This window comes from Spermophilus citellus (genome assembly GCF_964194105.1).
Source record: "Spermophilus citellus genome assembly, chromosome: 6".
Taxonomy (NCBI): domain Eukaryota; kingdom Metazoa; phylum Chordata; class Mammalia; order Rodentia; family Sciuridae; genus Spermophilus; species Spermophilus citellus.
The window spans coordinates 16608690-16627879 of record NC_138187.1 but is presented as its reverse complement, the minus strand read 5'-3'; the positions used below and the strand labels follow the sequence as shown (position 1 = coordinate 16627879).

The 19190-nt window shown below is 58.8% G+C and overlaps 1 protein-coding gene across 2 annotated transcripts; it reads right to left on the bottom strand.

Annotated features, from left to right (window-relative positions):
* Positions 1-169: 169 nt before the first annotated feature.
* On the bottom strand, positions 170-16587 carry SCNN1B (sodium channel epithelial 1 subunit beta; the record flags this gene model as incomplete). 2 transcript variants are annotated; one of them, XM_081300292.1, is made up of 12 exons in its annotated part: positions 170-541; positions 754-829; positions 1672-1733; positions 2425-2482; positions 2579-2654; positions 3819-3936; positions 5914-6021; positions 6334-6497; positions 8174-8277; positions 12508-12698; positions 14039-14291; positions 16269-16587. In XM_081300292.1, 12 exons carry the CDS (start codon positions 16577-16579, stop codon positions 170-172), a joined length of 1893 nt encoding a protein of 630 aa, XP_081156418.1. The 2 variants fall into 2 exon arrangements, with proteins under 2 accessions (XP_081156418.1, XP_081156419.1); XM_081300293.1 differs by lacking the exon at positions 5914-6021 and having other exon boundaries at positions 16269-16579.
* Positions 16588-19190: the final 2603 nt, after the last annotated feature.

Below are 19190 nucleotides of genomic sequence, written 5' to 3'. Positions count from 1 at the left end.
CAGCCTGGGCCTGGCAGTGGCTACTGGCCTCTCTACGGAGGGGGCATGGGCCCTGGACACTGGTGGTCCTGGCTCTCTGGAGAGGGCACCATACAGCAAGGCACTGAGCCACGGTCTCAGCTTCTCAGCTTCAAGTTCGTGAGCCGCCCTGGGTGGGCAGGGGCAGGGTCTAGATGGCGTCACCCTCACTGTCAGACTCAATGGTGTCCAGCGGCTGCAGACGCAGGGAGTCGTAGTTAGGGGGCGGGGTGCCCGGGATGGGCAGTGGCTGCCCGTTGGGGTAGCCCTCGGCCTGGCTGGCGGGGTCGGGCTGGAAGCCAAAGTTGGTGTGGGCCTCCACCAGCTCGGCCACGGTGGGCGGGGGGCTGTCACAGGGAGCCCGGGCCCGCCTCCGCCGCAGGCTCCTGAGGAAGGCCACCAGCCTGATGATGGTGATCCACAGGAAGTCGATGATGATCTCCCCAAACTCGATGAGGCACAGCACGGAGCCCCCCATCCAGAAACCAAACTGGCCGCCCAGGTTGGAGAGCAGCCAGACAATCTGTGGGGAATGGGGGCTGAGAGCCTGGCTGGGCGGAGAGTGGGCACAAGCTCTTGCCTCTCGCCCAGCTCAGGGGTTCCTGTGGGGTGCGCAGTTGACTGGGAAGGGAAGGGGACAGGGTGACCACCTCAGCCCGGGGAAATAGCTCAGCTGGCTGGAGGGACCTTCCTGATCGCCACTCTTTGGGGTGTCAGGAGCCTCCCCAAACTCACGTTGTTGGCTGCTGACTCCTCGATGGTGCGATAGTTGAATTCTTGGAAGTAGATGTTGAGCTTGACGATGCCGTTCCTGCAGAGGCAGCAGGAGGGGCTGGGACCGGGGGCTCCCTGCACACCCCGGGGAGGGAAGCCACGGGGCCACCCGGCCCTCCCCTGCTCTGACTTGCTCACACTGCCAGGAGTGTGACCAAACAGGTCACCTTGCCAGCCTCCCTGCACCGCGGGGCCACAGCACCTACCCTGTGGACCCCTGTCCTGCCATGTTCCTGAGGACACTCTGGCCTGAGACAGCCCCAAAGATCAGCTCTGAGCTCCCCTTTCCCCAGGTCTAGGGTGGCCAGGCCACATTCAGTGACCCGCCCACATTCGGTGACCCTGCATAGAGTGCTGAGGAGTTCTGCGGGGATTAGGGCCCCTGGGGCAGGAAAGGGTGGCTAAGAGGGGGTCCCCCCTATTCATGTGTGTTCTTTGCTTCTTATTTGAACAGTCCCCATTTCTCACCCAGTTCCTACATGGACCCCCCTTATCTCTCAGGCACACTGAGGCTCCCTCCCTCCTGTCCCTGAAGGGGAGGGGGCTCCACAGACCCTCATCGCTATGAGCCCTTTTTGCATCTGTCTGTCTGTGGGCTTGAGCATCCTGGTGCTATGGACTGTGTCTTCCCTGTGCTCAACACACATTTGTGCTGCGCAGGTGGAGAGAGACGGGAGGGATGGGGGTGAGGGATGGGGGAGGGGCTGGTGAAGAGCATGCTCCTCCTCCAGGGGTTGGAAGACCCCATCCTCCTGGCTGCCTTCCTCCCTCTTGCCTTCGGGGCTTCCTTCCCTAGCCTTGCTCCTGGATCTGACCCCCTCCCCCAGGCCCTGGCTCCTCCCCTTCCCTGCTTCCCAGCCCCCCAGGCTTCAGGCTGACCTGCTCACAGTGATGTTGGGGCTCTGGTCCCGCTCCTGAGACAGGACGTGGAGAATCCAGTCCTAAAACCCAAGAAGGCAACTAAGAACAAAGTGCTCACACCTCACATTCCCCCCATCGCGGTCCATGGTCATCGTGGTCCATGGTCCATCATGGTCCACGGTCCATCGTGGTCCATGGTCCATCGCGGTCCATGCTACCAGTGGGGAAGAGGAACACAGCCCTGCACTTTCCTGAAGCCCCCAGGGACCGCAGGAAGGGGCCGTAGGAGGAGGCCGCGGGGGAAGCTGCGGCTGCTGTTGGCAGGAGGGGAGCTCGGGTCTCCAGCCTCTTCTGGGCAGGCCTGGCCAGAATGGACCTTGTCCCAGGTCCATTCCCACCTCTTGAACTTGCCGTCCCCTCTGCCTGGGCTCCTCTGGCTCTGCCCACCACTGGCTCAGCCTCTGGATTTCAGCTCAGATGTCGCCTTTGTAGAGGGGCAACCCTGACCCCTCTGTGTGCTCTCCTGCTTACTCCCTCACAGCCACCATTGACCTTGATCTTACTTCTGTGTATGTGATAGACAGTAAGCTCCACGAGGGCAGGACCCTCGGGCCCATCTCATCCTCTGCAGTGTCCCTGGCCCGGTGCCTGGGGAATGTTGGTGGGAGAGCAGAAGGGAGGGAAGGAAGGAGGAAAATACCACCCCCCAAAGATTGGGACCTGTCAGCCCAAATATGGGGACCAGGAGAGTGGCCACTCCCACCGTCTCACCTCGGAGGCCTCAGAGGGCCAGTCAGCCATGGAGATAGTCATCTTGTACTGGGTGTCACTGGAAGACAGAAGCCAGCCCTGTTGCTGTCCTGCCAACGTCAGCCCCCCTCCCTGCTGGCCCACGGCAGTGCCCACGTCCCCTGGCCACACTCACTTGCAGGACTCCTTGCACATGCTGATGCACGTCTCTCTCAGGGCCACGCTCATCCGCAGGTCTAGGTAGCAGTGGGCTGGGCGGGAGAGAGGAATGGCTCAGAGGGGTGGACGGTGGTCTAGGGCTCCACCCTTCACCCTGTTCTGCCCTCCTGGCCCGGGGCCACCCGAGGCCTGGGGTTAGATGGAGATGTGGTGTCTCAACCCACGCTCCCTGGTCATGGGGAATCATTGCCACCCCGACTCCAGCCACCTCCAGCCATTTTGCCGCAGCCTAACCCTGGGATGCTTCCCTCGGGTGTCCTACACCCAGCTCGGGACCCCCTGGGGAGCCCTCTCCATCTCTGCCCGTGGATGGGGTTTTCTCCTCAGCCCTGTTTTGTATTTTATTTAGAGACAGGGTCTCACTGAGCTGCTTGGCACCTCGCTTTTGCTGAGGCTGGATTTGAACTCACGATCCTCCCGCCCCAGCTTCTTGAGAGGCTGAGGATTACAGGTGTGGGCCACTGCACTTATGTTTGTTTTAAGAGGTGGCAGGACCCCTACTGCTGACAATACTCAGGTTGTTGGATTCCAGGCCACCAGGGCTTTCAGGCCTGGGCTCCAGCTCCGTGGGAGCCCAGCAGGGGCTCCTTGTCCTGTGATTCCAGGGGGCAGCCCTTGGAGGACATCACATCAGGATTCTATCACTTTCTCCTCGGGCCCAGCATGCCACCGAGAGACCCAGCGATGCCACTCAGACATGGACACACCTGCCGAGCACGCACACGGCCTTGTGCACATGTGTGCACCCAAGCCAGGATGCATGACACAGACACTGGAAGCCACCTGTGCCCGAGCACAGCACGCACAGACAGGTCCTGCCATCCCCAAGTGCTCCTGCACACTCAGGTGCAAACACAGATACGCCCTTGCACACGTGCTTTGGAAAACACAACCACACACACACCGTGCTGTCTCCCGGGCCCATTCCCAGGCTCATGCCTGTGCTGGCATTTGTGTGGCACACAGACACATGCCCTGGAGGACTGACGGACTCCCGCTCCTATGTGTTTCAAGCAGGCACTTCATGGAGTCGGGGAGACAGGGCTGAGTTCCTGCAGACAGGCCGGGGATGGGTGGTAGCAGGCTGTGGACAGAGGTGGGGCCGCCCTGGCACACCCCAGGGCCCTGCTCGGGGCACCCAGCTCTCCTCTCTGCTCTGTGGGCACTGGCCCCAGCGGTCGTGAACCTGCACTCACCCCAGTCTGGGAAATCCTGGTTGTTGCAGTAGCTCTCCCCCTGGGGCAGTGGGTACAGGTAGTGGCCGCAGCTGCAGTTATGGATCATGTGGTCTTGGAAGCAGGAGTGGAGACAGGCCTGGAGGTTGGGGAGGCAACACAGGCCTGGCTAGTGATGTCCCCTCTCTGGTGGCAGGAGAAGGACCCCAAGAACTTAACACCCAGGTCAAGGGAGCTGGGGCTCCGGAGAGATGCCCTTTGGCCTAAGATGCAGGCTTGAGATGACCACATTGTGGTGACGGACCCTGTCATTGGGGTGTGGCCGTCCTTCCTCCTTGGGCCTCATAGCAGATCACTGAACCCCACAGAGAGACCCAGACGAGGCCCCAGAAGTCCAGGACTCTCCATAGATGGCACCCCATAAATGACACAGCAGAAGTGGCTTGTCCCAAACCACAAAGCTCACACCTAGGGCACCACCTCTCCTCCTCAGGTACCAGCGCCCTTCCAAGCTCTCTACATCCAGGGACCCAGAGGGCAGCTTGAGGAAGCCAGGCCTGAGCACCTTCCTCCTGGGGGAAGAGCCAGGGAGAGCCGGAGAAGGACCTCTGACCGCCCAGAACAGGAGAATGGGCAGCTGCTCTGCAGAGTGTCCCCTGGTGGGGAGCGAGGAGAGGGCACACGGCGCACCCTGCCCTGGGGCTGCATGTGGTGAGTCTCCACTCTCTGGGCCCCAGCACGCTGCGGGGTGTTCAGGTCATTGTGACCTGGCTTCAGCCCACTCAGGGACCAACTATGTGTCCTAGGGCAAGTGATTAACCTCAGCCTCAGTTCACTCACGGGGAAACAGGGTGACAGTCACCCCTGCTTCCCGGGCTCCAGAAGATTCTGCATGGCATCAGGCCCTTAGTCAGCGGATGTCCACTGTCCTGACTCCCAGCTCCCATGGACTCCTGGCTCCAACCCTGCTCCTCTGTGTCCTCCTCTCCTGCTCCCCCAGGTCACTGTGTGGCCTTCCTCTCTCCCTGAGGGGCTTGTGGGGTCCCTGCAGGCAGCGGGTGGGACTTACAGCAGATTCAATGGCATGGCCAGGACCTGGAGCCTGGCCCAGAGGAGGCCATGGGGTCCGGCTGGGCGCCCTGACTCTGGTGAGTCTTGGAGGAGCTGGTTTCCCAGGAACGAGGCCTCTGGAGCTGGGGCCTCCTCCTCCATTTTCCCACTTCCCCTTGCTGCCTGCCTGTCTGTCCAGCCTGTCTGTCCAGCCCTTCCGAGACTCAGAAGATTCCCAGAGCTGTCCACAGCAGGCCAAAGGAGACCCATCCAGCCAGCTTGAGTGTGCAGTGAGACAGCTGGGCAAGTGGGCAGTGGCGGGTGAGGTGGTGGTGGTCAATTTCCAAAGGGAAAACACTAAATGTGGGTTTCCCAGACTTGGAGGCAGGCACGGGGCTGCCCCTTGTTGGACTCCATTTCTTTTCTATCAACACAGACAGGGATGGAAGTGGAGACCAGGTCAAGAAGGAAACCTCCAGCTGCAGCAAGGGAGGCTGAGAGCAGATATAAAGAGGGACATCCCAGGTAAACCGATGAGGTGTTCAGATTGGGGTCTGTAAATCCAAATGTCCCCATTCCCCCATCTTGAAATGGGAATAATAGTTTCTACATCCTAGGGTGGTTGTGAGGATTAAATGAGGTAAAGCATGTAAAATACTTGCAACAGCGCCTGCCCAACACGTGATAAGCCAACTCATTAACATATTATTAAAGGCTATTAGTACTCTACTTTTGCCTGGGAGGTTTGAAGGGATCAGATGATGATATGATGCATGCAAAGCACACAATTGAGAGCTCAGTAATGTTCGTAATTTTTTTTCCCCTCTTGGGAGACCCCAGAGCAAGATCCTTTCTAATCTTGGGTTCCCAAGGGCACATCTGCCCAACTGGGGACTTGCAGATAGCCCGCCCTGGGCCCTGGTGAGAACCCAGGAACTGTGCCTGTGGCTACCTACAAAAATCCAGCCCAGCCAGCCTTGCTGGGCCGCTCTCAGAGACCTGAGGCCTGCGGCCGGGAGACGTGGACAGGGGCCCCAGGGTCCAGGGTTCTGCGCAAGCTGCCCACCTGGATGGAGTAGGTTGTATTGTAGTCGCTGTAGAGGTTTTGGACGGCGACGTCGGAGCCGTTCACAGTGCACGGGCTGTAGGGCTCGCCCATGCGCTGCAGCTTGTCCTGGGGCAAGAGAGGTTGCTCAAGAGGACCCCTGATCACCCCTGGAAGGCCCCCTCTGTACGTCCCCCCATCAAACTCGGGGGGATGCTCAATGGAGAAGGGGAGCTGTAGTATTCGCAAGCGCCAGAGGGGGCGCCAGAGGGTTCAGCCTCCGCCGAGCGGGGCTCGCTGCAGGGTTCCCCCAGGGTCAGGGGCCTGGGAGGCAGGGCCAGGGCTGGGGCCCCGGATCCCCTCCTCTCGGCCAGGTTGGCCCTGAGCAGGTGGGCTTCCACCGTCAGCCGCCCTCGGGCTGCGCTTGCGCCCCAGCTGTACCACCAGCACGCCGATGGAGGTCTCTGTCCCCGTCATGGCATAGATGCCCTCCTCTCGGATAAAGGGGTACGTCCTCTGCTCGTGAAGCAGCAGCCGGGCCCCGGCCGTGGATGCGAGGAAGGGGACATAGTCCTCCTGGCCTATGTCCAGCACCAGCTTCAGACCTGTGGGGAAGGTGGGGGTGAGGGGAAGCCCACCAGCCCCTTGTCCAAGCCCCCTGCAGCAAGGGGTGCCCCAGGGTCTGCGGAGGAGCCGGCAAACTCCAGACCCCAGATCGCCCCTGTCCCCTCCTAGGGCTGTTCCTGGCCTACGTCCCCAAAATCTTTTCTGCAGGACAGGTAGATCTTGGAGACACAGCACCACCCACGCAGCCACCCAGCCACCCCACCCTGTGCCCTCTCACTCAGGTCCTCATTCTCCCGATTCAGGGCCTCTGAGCTCCCAGCTCCTTCCTGGTCTGGAGGCTGCCGGCCTCACCCTTCACCTGAACCTCCTGCTCTGGCTTCAGATCAAAGCCCGGTGTCTCTTCCTGCAGAAGTGACTGTCCACACCGGGTCTCAGGGGCTTCCCTAGCTCTGAAACTCTCCTTCCCGGCTCCTGCCTCCCTTGTGTGATTCTCTCTTCCTTCCCCACTGGGCCCTTCTTGAGGGATCAGACCCGACCTTCTGTGCCCCTTAGTCCTGGGCTAGGTGGGCACTGGAGCGAGTCCCAGGGCTTAGGACAAAAAGGGCCGGCATGGCCTGAGCCCTGGCCCCATGCTTAGAGCTGTGTGAAGTGCTTTAGGGACCCGATGCTGTTGGATGCTCCTGGGAGGCCCACGAGATGGGCACTATCATTATTCCCACTTAGAAGAGCAAACAAGGCACAGAGAGGTGAAGGGACCGGTCCCAGATCACTCATGAAGGAGGCGGGGCCGCTGGGTCCTCACCCAGGCTGCTGGCTCCTTGTTGTGATGCTCTGCCCCATGAAGCCAGGGGTCCCTGGAGGACAGTGCTTTAAGGAACGGGGGTCACTGACCCCCTCTTGGCTAATAGCCCTGATGGTCACTGAATGATGACCTGCTTCTTGGTGGGGGGGGGAGGGGAGGTCACAGTCTGAGGGGTGGGAGGAGGGTTGGCCCCCACCTGTGTCCAGCTCACAAGCCTGAGAGCCACAGCCTGCCAGCCTTGCCCTGGGGGACAGGCCACCGCGCTGGCCCCAGGGAAAAGGCGCCTAGGGTCAGCCATTCTGTCCTTCCTTGCATCCTTTAGTCCTCCGCGCCCTGTCTCGTGTGCAGTGTGTAGGAGAGACCGAGTGCATGCCCTGGACTAATGGGTGGTCTGGGGGAACCTGTCCAAAGGCTTCTCAGAGTCAGTCCCCTGCGCACGTGCAGCATTTTCTGCTTCCCAGGCCTGGCCAACCAGTTCACCGCAGGGTGACAGAGTGACTCACAAGGTGACCTCTCTGTGGGGTGCTACCAAGAGCCTCTTCTCCCAAAGAAGAGATCCTGAGCTCAGGATCACCCGGGGAGTGAGGGGTGGGGCTGGGATTCTACCTGGCCTGGAGCTTGACCTTGAAGCTGCACCTCGTCCCCAGCCTCATCTTGGGAGGCTGCAAAACGGGACACCAGCCCCTCCCCCAGGGGCGCGAGCGTGGGGAGGGGAGGGGCTGAGAAGGCGCCTGGCCCCGTCTCCCCAGCCCCCAGGCAAACAGCAGGCGCTCCATTATGGCCACGCCTCTCTGCTCTAGCCCAGGTCTAACCCTGAGCTGGGGTCAACCACAGGGGGCCCCTTCCAGTCCTGCGGGGCAGAGGGCTTAGAGCCTCCTGGATCTGGCCTCTGGATCCAGAACCAGGACTCACCAAATTCACTCCCCGGATTGGCAGAGGGGAGCGCCTTCTCCGTCATGCCCCAGTTGAAGATGTAGCAGTTGCCGTAGTAGGGGTAGAAGATGGCCGTGAAGTTCCTGAGAGAAGAGCCATGGGCTGGGGGAGGCACCGGCCTGCCTCCCCAGCCTGCAGAGGGATCCCACCACCACGGCCCGCCCTCCCTGCGTTGCTGAGAGGCTCAGAAAGGGAGAGATGAGCAACAGGCCATTCTGTCCATCCCCCTGCAGAAACCAGAGAGGTGACTCCCAGGATCCCTTGGAAAAGAGGGAGGAAGCGAGTCTCAGGAGTCGGGGCACAGGCTCTCTGGTTTAGCCATGAAAAAGAACTTTCTTAGGCGTTTGCATCTGGTCTCATAGACACCTCCAAAAAGACCTGTCCACATCCTAACCCCCGGAGCCTCTGGATGAGACCTTGTTTGGAGAAAGGGTCTTTGCAGATATAACCAAAGATCTTGAGAGGACATTATCTGCGGTGATTCAGGTTGGCCCTAGAGGAGAATCTCCTGATACAGAGAAGCCCACCATAAATGCTTTAAAAATACTTATCAACGTTTTTATATTGTTCTTTTATATTTAGTCAAAACAAATATAAGCTGGGGTGCAGCTTGGCACATCTGTGATCCCAGCAACTAGGGAGGCTGAGGCATGAGGATGGCAAGTTGAGGCCAGCCTCAGCAATTTACTGAGATCCTGTCTCAAAACAAAAAAAGGGGGGGTTTGAGGGATAAGCACAGGAAATCATGTTAAAATTTAACCGCTGTGCAGAACTGTCTATTAAGCCTTATATTCCGCAACACTTATTGAGCAACTTCCCACGGGCCAGGCCCATGCTGAATGTTTCTGCACACACACAATCTCACTTCATCCTCAAAATAACCTCATAAAGTCAAGGGCTGTTTTCACTGATTTTTCCCGATAAGGAAGCCATTTCCTGTATCTTTCATCTCAGCCTCTGGGTCAGCAGAATGAGGTGGGTCCAGCCCAGGAAGCCGAGAAATCAGATCTGGGAACTGTCCTGGGCTGGCTCTGTCGTGTCTGACAGGGCTGAGCTGCTTTCTCTGCCTCTGAGCTTTGCCTTCCTCCTTGGTGAAAGGGGAATGAGGAAGAAACCACATTTTTTCACTCAACAAACATTGACTGAGGTGGGTCCCGGGCTAAGGCAGTGAGGAGAACTGGATAGGGCTGGCCTGAGAAGCGCCTCCCACCCAGACCCCTGCCAAAGCCTCTGTGTGGTGTCCCCACCGCCCCCCTTGCTGCCTGCCAGCAGTCAGGGCCCATTGTGGACAACTGTCAATCAGACAAGCCACGCCCCTGCTCAGCCTTCCCTCACTGCTCTCAGAATAAGATGCAAACTCCAGCCTTGGGTTTCTACCCTCCTCCACCAGATGTTTCCAATCCCAGCCCCTTTGCACCTGCTCTGAGAACTCCCATGGCCCCTCCCTGATATCAAGTGACAAAGGTTGACGATCCGTTCCTAGAACCTCGGCTCTGACAAATCATAACCCACCTCCCCAGCCTCCCTCATGCCCGCCTCTAGATTTCCCCAATCGAAGGCACCCCAATGTGACATCATCTTGCTCACTTGTCATCTGCCTCCCTCCCGCTTGGGCTGTGAGCCCAGTTTGGCCATGTGACCTTGTATCTGAGTTTGGGCAGCTCAAGGTCAAGAGCCGGGTCCTGAAGCTGTCTGACCTGGAACTCTGTCCCTTAGCAGCCGGTGAGCTCGGGGACTTCAATGCTCTGTGTCTCCCTTTCCCTGTCTATTACTATGTCCCCAGGATAGTGGCACCAGCCACCCTGCGGGACTGAGGTGTTAGACGCCTAACAATGTGTGTGACACTAAAGTAGTCGTGGCTGTTACAGCTGACATCGCTGCTGTGCCGGGCCTGACACAGGACACAGACCCTTAGTAAATATTTGTTGAATAAACTGTGATGTGTGATAAGGGCATCTCGGAGATAAGCCCGGAGGAGGAACACCCAATTCCCCGTGGGGACAGGGGACTGACAGACGCAGCCAGTGGAGGTGGCAAGGCCTAGGGACAGGGAGGGGACAGGGCCGTCAGGCAGGGGCACCGCTTAGGCAAAGCCTGGGGGGAAGGAAAAGCTGTGGGCAGCCCCTGGACACCGGGTGGGATCCGGGCTGTGGCCACAGGGGAGGGGCCGGCAGGACAAACCAGCCAACGCCAGGCGGCTGACCCCACCCCGGCCACCGGACACAGTGTTCCCAAGGAGCTGTGTGGGCAGATGCAGCCTGGAGGAATCGGGGTGCGGCCAGGTCCCTCCTTTCCTGGCCTCGGCCTCGTAGTGGGTTTTCTCCTCGGTGCCAACTGTTTGCTTGTTGATCATGCTCTTGGCCCTGAGAGGCTGCTCCCAGCACCGGTCCCCTCCAGTTCCAGAGCCAGGTTTCCCTCCAAAACCCTCTCCTGGGACAGGAACCAAGCGGGCACAGGGACACCAGCAGGTCTCCAGAAGAGGCAGGGAGAGACGGTGTGCAGGGGTTGCCTGAAGTCCCAGCTCCTAGGGAGGCTGAGGCAGGAGGATTGCCAGAGCCCAGGAGCTCCACGTTAACCTGGGAAACACAGCCAGACCCCGCCCCCCAAAAAAAATCCAAAAACTAGGAAATGGGCCATCTCAGCCGGAAGCAGTATAACAACTGGGGTACTGTGTGGTTGGAAGTCAGCTGATCCCTGAAGCAATAAAAAAAATTTTTAAAGGTGTATCAATGCCCAGATCCTATTTTCTAAATACGATTCTCAAATAAAAGGACATGGGGATCCTTGGAGAAATGGCTCAGGCGCCTTGTGATGTCAGAAGGTAAGGAAGTGCCAAAAATAATTTTTTTTTTTTTAAGATTGGGATATATCAAAGGATGCAGGAGGTAACTGGAGGAGCTGTCAGTGGCCAACATAAATACTGAGGTGTTGAACCAGAGCCTAAATATAAAGGTGTTCATTTTGGTATAATTAAATGTTTGAATGAATAAATAGAGAAGAAAAAAAAATCTCTCTTTTTATGCAGGAGATTGAACCCAGGGGTGCTTTACCACTGAGCTACGCCCCTAGTCCTTTTATTTTTTTTAAATTTTGAGACTGGGCCTCCCTGAGTTGCCAAGGCTGGCCTTGAACTTGTGATCCTCCTGCCTCAGCCTCCCGAGTAGCTGGGACCACAGGCATCCACCGTGGGGCCTGGCAAAAATAAATTTTTCTTAGAGGAAAATTCCAGATCCTATCTATGCCTCTCTCCAGGAGAGGTGGAGCTCGATTCTCTCTGTCCCTGTCCACCTGTCCTCGTCCCCATAGTGTAGGCTGGACTTAGGGACCCCTTCTGGAGTGCCCAGGGAGGGGAACGTGGTCCCTCTCCTGTGGAAGCTTGTGTTACCCCAGAGCGGAGGGAGGGTGCTCATCCTGGGCCATGCACAGAGAAGCAAACACCGCCCAGAACAGGTTTCCCCACCTGGAGGGCTGGTCAGGGTCTAGCTGTGGCTTGAGTACCCCTGAGTACTATGCCCCAGAGAGAGAGGTTGGGGTCAGAGTGGGGGCGGAGGGTCACGCTGTTGGAGCCCAGCATAGGGAAAGGCCGAAGGATGTGCTCCCGAGCCACCTTCTAGGGCCCGGTGGGGAAGGCCCGGGTCTGGTCAGCTCTGGGAGGGAGAGACAGCCCACAGACAGGTTGGGGGAAATTTCTGGGCCAGGCTGGCTGGGGGGTGCCTTTCACGCAGAGGGCTGACCGGGAGGGAAGAGAATGGGTCTTCCTTTCCAACAAGTAGCAGAGTGACGTGGGGTGGGCCTGGCCCTGGGCTGCCCGCTCTGCCACTGACCAGCTGTGTGACCTCAGAGAGGTTACTTAATCTCTCTGGGCCTCAGCTTTTCATCCTCTATAAAGCAGAGGATGGGGAAAATAACAGGGCGTTTCTCGGGGGCTTCTAGACATAGGGTTAAAGCAGTTTTATACTGTGAAGCACTTACAGTAGCGCATAAGAGGGGCCCATAGATGCCAATAATCTGAAGTCCTTGTCACACACAGGTTTAGCAATAGTCGTGACTTGTTGGAATCCCGCCTGCAGCCTGCTAGCCAAGCGGTAGCCTGCAAGGCGGCCTGCGGCCCCTGATTTCTTCCACCTGTGGGGGGCCCCCTGCAAGTTCCCCGGAGGCCGGCCTCCCTGCCTCCAGCCCCTGCCACGGGTGAGGCTCAGCCTGTGACGGTGAGGCTGAGCCTGGCACCTTGGCCCAGGCACCACCTAACCCCCTGCAGCCCTAACCAAAGCACCCCCAGAGCAGGGGACAGCCCGATGGCTGGGGCGGCTCACCGGTGGCTGCAGGGCTCTGTCCCGAACAGGCAGGCCAGGATCATCCGCTGGGCCGAGTAGCCCATGGCCACCAGGTCCTGGCGCGGCACCTGCGAGAAGATGTTGGTGGCCTGCAGCACGTACCACTCGGTCACGGCCTGGGTGGCGCTGGTGAAGTTCCAGAAGGCGCACGCGGTCCCGTTGAGGCTGCACTGTGGGGGCCGAGGGGGTCCCGTGGGTGTGGGGGCTGCTGACCGGGCTCCGCCTCTGCGGGTCCCCAGCCACTGCCCCCAAGGCACCCAGCAGGGCGAGGGTGACCCTGTGTGCTCCCTGATCACACCCCCTGCGGCGGGTCACGGGGACCTCCATGCGTGGTCACATGCCCACACAGGGCCACCTGGTCCCCCACCCAGGGCCACACAGTGCCAGGTCACAACGGTGTGTGCTCTCGTCCGCCACCAACCTCAGACACCTGGATCCACACAAGCCGACCCCATTCACACTCTTGTGACCTCACACCCACGAGCCCCTGAGCCAGTGCCCCTGGGCGCACACTCACACGGTTCTCTGGAGGCTGCATGGGCCTCGGGGAGGCTCAGACTGGGGAGTCTGTCCTGGGGTTTGTCAGACAGAGCCACGGACCTCGCTGGGCCCGTCCAGCCCAGGTCACCGCAGAGGTGCAGGGTGGCCGTCCCCTGGAACTCGGCCAGCGGTTGGGCCTCTGTGGGCCCTCGCGGGGGACCTTCCTTCTGGGTTGGGGGGGTCTTGGCCTCCCAGTCACAGCCCTGCAGACCTGGCCAGTCCCGGGCAGTGTCCTCAGGCCACCTCGAGGCTCCTGCCTCTGCCTAGGAAACCGTGGCTTCCTCAACCCTTGCCCTGTCCAGACTCTATTGGACCCTCCTGGAGGGTTCCATTCTGCGTGAGCCCCAAGTCTGTGGAGGGGTGTTACGTGATTTGTCACTGTTATTGTCATTTAGTACCAGGGGTTGAGCCCAGGGTCATTTAGCCACATCCCCAGCCTCTTAAACTCAGGTTTATCTGCGACAAGGTCTTGCTAAGTTGCCGAGGCCTTGAACTGTGATCCTCCTGCCTCAGCCTCCCCAGCTGCGGGGATTGCAGGCACGCGCCTGGCGAGGCGTGAGTATCATCGTCCTCATCCTGGAGAAGCTGAGGCCCAGAGAGGTCACGGGGGGCAAAATGGCAGCACAGTCTTTCCTCACCCCCCAACACACGTGCACGCACACACACGCACACACACGCACACACACTGCTGCCCCTGAGAGCCGTGCAGCCCCCGGGGGTGGGCTGGCTTTTCAGACGAGAACCCAGGCTCTGGCAGCCCGGGAACTGCCCCTCCGGGCAGCAGGGCTCTGGGCAGAGCCGACAGAGCTCCTGGCCCCAGGCCCTTTGCTGGCTTGTGTGGAGACGTGGGGGTGGGCGAGGGAGGCTGTGGCCCCCAGCCTGGTCCCCATCCAGGTGGCTTTCCCCAGCAAAAGCCACGTCATCAAGGAGAAGAGGAACCCGTGCCCTCAGTGCGCCGGGGACCACTTACTAGTCTCATGGCCACTTTGCACTCCTGGGCGCTACACGTCCTTCCCGGGGCCGGGCTACTCCCCAGGAGGTCGAGGACCACGGGGTGGCGGGGGTCCCGCTCATCGATAAGGACCAGGGGTGTGTGGTTCCAGATGGTCAAGTTCAGGGTGCTGCTGGTGTTGGCCCGGCCCGGCTCGGGGGCCACCATCCTCTCCAGCACGGCCTCCATCAGCTCGTCCAGGTCCTTCAGCAGGTGCTTGACTTTGGAATACCTGGACGGGGAGAGGCCCCGTCGGGTGGGCAAGGGCGCTGAGCAGGGGGACCGGAACCTGGGATCCTCCTGCCCCCGGCGCGGTGCCACCAGGTCAAGAAGGATGCCCTGCCCGAGCGTCCTTCTCTCCACCCACCCACCCACCCACGTGCCTTCTCACAGCCCACTCATTCCTTCCTTCATTCACTGAGTCTTTAATGAACACCTACTATGTGCCAGGTACTGGTCCCAAGGGGACCGCTTCTCTTTCCCTGTGAAACTCAGTTTGGGGTCACTGATCGCTGGCCACGTGCCAGATGCCAGGCGCTTTCTGTTTTGCCACATTCTATCATTGTCCCTGCGCAGGGACAAGGGAACCGAGGCTCTGGGACGTGCCGTGATGGATTTCTCACCCCACGGCCAGGGAGCAGAGCCGAGATGGGAACCCGGGGTCGGTGGGCTCCTGTGGGCCAGGGGGTTCTGCTCGGAGGGGACAGAGAGGTAGGAGGGGGACAGGGCTGTGACTCGGAGGGTCCTGTTCCTCTAGCAGTGGTGACCAAGGTGCAGAGGGTGGAGGGCCTCGGGGCTGGCTCTAGGACTTCCCTCTGCTCCTGGGGCCTCCCGTGGTGGACGCGGTGCCAGAAATAGCCAGGGGCGTCCTCACCAGGCCCCATGGAGAGGGGAGGGCCCTGCACCCTGGTCACCCGCATCCATTCACATAGGACCTCGTCATCAGGGTCCCCAGGGCTCTGGGCACCAGCTCTGGCTGGAGGGCTTCCTGCAGCAGGGTCATCAAGCCCTGGACAAGGTCCACGGTCCTGAGAGAGGGCGCATGGGCCTCAGGCCCCACCGACACCGTGTCTCCAGATCAGTCAACCACTGGGCTGCGTCCAGGACGCTCAGGAGGGGGAAGGTGGTGGCATCACTGTGGCCGACGTGTCCACAGCTGCTGTGGAGATTGGTGGTCACTGTGCAGGCTCTGGGTTCAAATCCTGACTTGTCCCTTGACCAGTAGTAACCTCTCCAAACACCTGTTCTCTTATCGACAGAATGAGGGTGTCAACATGTGTAGCTCCGAGAGTTACTGGGGGGCTCACGAAGTCCACGCAGCAGTGCCCGGACGGAGCGTCTGTGGCTGCCATGATTCTTAAGGGTTCTCCTGAGCAGCTCCAAGGACCCACCGTAGCGGGCAAAGCCCTGTTAGGATGGGACCTCTGACAACTGGAAATGTAATCAAGAGGTGGGAATCCTTTTCTGGGACTTTCTTTAGGATGAGAATGTCCTCCATGGCTCGGCCACGTTGGCCCTCCTTTCTGTTCCTTGAACACCTGCCCCAACCCCCTGCCTGCCCCAGGGCCCTTGCATATGCACCGTGGCAGCCACTTGGGGCGCTATCTCACTTCCTCTTCACTTTTCTCTGACCAGCTGCCTGTCCTCAACCCTGATGAGTTTGATTCTCCCTGCAGGTCCCCTTCAGCAGCCTTGTTGTCAAATAGGGAAGGGGCAATATGTCAGAGCGGTTAAAAAGTGGAATCAGATCAGCCCTGGGTTCCCGTCTCACAGTGGCCCACTGTGCATCTCTGGGCAAGTTCATGCACCTCTCTGAACCTCCATCTCCTCACCTGCAGATTGGAGCTCGTACATACATAGCGCCCGCCTCTGGGGAAGTGGTGTGGGTCACAATGAGACCAATTCCCCCAAGGACACTCGGCAGCACGCCTAGCATACCCCAAGCTCTCCCTGGGGAGTTTAAAGTGTCTCCGTCACAATCATAACCAATCCCATATTGAAACCCGTTGGAGCCCGTCTGCTCTGGTGGGGGGAGGAGGTGGGGGCTTGATCTGGTCTCTGCGGCCTTCCCAGCGCCCAGATCAGTGCAGGCTCCTCGCGGCTGCCCGGGAAGCCCAGATGCACTTTGCAGACAGACACCGGGAGGTGGGAAGCCCGGGAGAGAGGGAAGGGGAAGAGGACCGAGGGGCATGCTCCAGGGCCCACCTACTGGAAGGGGCTGGCGTTGCAGAGGGTGACGGCCGGGAAGTCCATGGTCTTGAAGCCCAGGGAGAGCGCCACGCTGACCTCCCAGCCCAGGTAGGTCCTGATGAAGACGCCCCACTGCCAGCACACCAGGCCGGCGAAGAGCAGCGTGAGCAGCAGCCACAGGGCCTGCTTCTTGGGGCCCTCGCAGATGATGCGCTTGGGCCCGTGCGTGTTGGTGTTGTTGCAGTACCACACCAGCAGCTCCTTGTAGCTGTAGCCCGGGCCCTTCTGCAGCCGGTGCAGCCCCTTGAGCAGGTACTTCTTCACGTGCATGGTGGCCCCTGCGGAGACACGGGGGCCGTGGGACACCACCCTTCCTGCCGCCCTTCCTGCCCTCCATCCCTCCAACCGTCCCACCAAAAAAAAAAGCACTTATTGAGCGCCTGCTGTATACCAGCCACGAAATTGGCCCTATGGAGAGCCTGCTGTATACCAGCCACTAATTGCTCGATGATGAGCAAAACAGAAGTTTCTCGCCGCTGTGGGCATTCACACCCTACTGGACAGGCTACTTCTCAGCTCCTCGGGTGTTCCTTGTGCAAAACAGGGATAGTAATCATGCCAAATTCTATTATTATTATTATTATTGTTGTTGTTGTTGTTGTTGTTATTGTTGTTGTTGTTATTATTATTATTATTCTTTTGCAGTACTGGGGATTGGACCCAGGACCTCATTCATGCTAGGCAAGTGCACTACCCCTGAGCCGCACCCCCGGCCCCATCCTGTCTCATTCATAGAATCCCCCGAGAGGGTGAAATTGGGAGTCGCAGACAAAGTGCCAGCCATCCAGGGGACCTGGCACAGACCGGGGACTCCACGTGCTCGCTGCCCTGCCCAGTGGCCAGCCGTGGCTAGTGAACCAACTGCATCCGACGGCCAACTTCAGATGGTGACAGGCAGCCTTGGGGCCCTGTCCCCTGAGACCCCAGGGGCAGGAGAGGGCGGTGGTTGGTTCAGCACCAGGTGATGGCGTCTGGCCCTTTGAGCTGATCACTTTCTGGGCAGTCAGTTCCCTGGGCTGGGAAGTGACCATGATCCTCATCTTCCACCCGACAGGCTGCTGGGAGGCAAGAGCCACCGCCTGGACACTGCCTGGCCGGCCAGTGTCCCTGTTGTTGTTAGGCGGGGCAGGGGCTGCCCAGGTGACGGTCCCTGGGGAAGGGGCCCGGAGCCAGGGCTCGGGCTGGGGGGGCAGGACTGACGGGCCTCCCCGGCCACACTGGGGACTTGAGTTTTGTTGGGGGAGGACAGGGACTTTGGGGGTGTGGGGGGGTGAGGTCATCGGGGTTTGGAAAGAACATTCCAGCAGCTTCGCAGATACTGATTGGAATGGGGTGAGGCCGGCTGCCCAGCGTCAGGTGGCTGCTGTGGGTGAGGGAGAAACGCTCTCTGAGACTCCCAACGGTGAGAGGTGACAGGAAGACCGGTGTCACAGGGCCTGGTGGGGGTGGCTTCCCAGGAAACACAATTCCTCCCTGCTCTGTCCCCAGCCTGGAAGCAGGACACTCGAGATGGATTCCCACGGACAACTGAATTCTACCTTCGATGCAGATCAAAGGCCACCGCCTCCAGGAAGCTCTCCGGAGTTCACATGGGAATGACCCTCACCCTCCTCAGGAAGCCACTCCATGCTGGGGACACCATGGCAGGCAGTGTGGCACCTGCTGGCCCAGTGTCCTCTCCCCCTTGCTCTGATGTTGCAGGGGCACCCTCCTCCCCCGAGTCTTCCTTGGTGTGACTTGCCGGATGGTTCTCCACCCTAGCTCTGGGGGATGCTCCCGTGATCATTGTTATAAGGACCATCAGGATTTAGTTCCATCACTAAGTTAAAGAAAAAGTCAAGGAAGAGACCTCAACTTTTTTAGCCAAGACTTCTAAGCTAGAGATATTTGGCACCACAGGTATGGGAAGCCTGCCTGAGAATAAAACCAACACAAGAAAGCAGAGCCACAAAAGAGATTCCTGACAACACCATCTGGATCCAGCCGTGCCTGAAAGCAACTTATTCCTGGGATATGGAAACCAATACATTTTCTCTGTGTTCTTATGTCGGCTGATCCAAACTGGACACCTGTCATTTGCAGTCATTAGCATGTTAACAAAAAAAGAAATTCACCTGGTTTTACTCTGTTCTTTAGTTATTAGTGCCCAGGGCGCCCCCCACCCCCACATGAGATCTCAAACCCACTGAGGACAGCAGTTTTGCATCTTCCACAATGTCCAGCATGGGGCCTGGCACTCCATCAAACAGCTAAATAGATAATGTCAGGTAACCGTATCCAAACAGGGATTTTTCAACACCCACCCATGTTCAGTGCTGGCCTAATTTGGGGACACGGCAACATCCCTGCCCTTTCTTCCCTTGTGGAATGAGATGGGAGTGTTACAGGCTTCCTCTCCAACTCCGTGCCTCTGTCCTCTGATGGAAATCCAGCTCCAAGTACCTCCCCTGGCCATCATGGCTAGAAGATGAACGTTCAGACCCTCTCCCCTGCATCTCTGCTCAGCTGGTCCATTTCCTGCCCTGACATCATAAAATAATAATAATAATTAATAATAATAATAATAATAATAATAATTGTCATAGCAACAACTACAAGAGCCACACTGAAGTCCTATACCACCACACAGGCACCAGGCAAGAGGCTCGGGTTATTTCGTCCTCACACATTATTTTCAACGACTCTAAGTGTGCACGTGTGGAAAGAACAGGGCTTTGCCAGTCTCATGTAGACAAAGAGCCCGTTGGGTTCCAGCGAGTAGTTTGTGGGAGAGGTAAACAAAGGACCTCTCTAAAAAATCTCAACCTTTTCTATTCTCACTTAATAATTCTGACGCTTTAAAGGTGACCTTGTACTTCTGGCTTGTAGATTTGGATTTTTG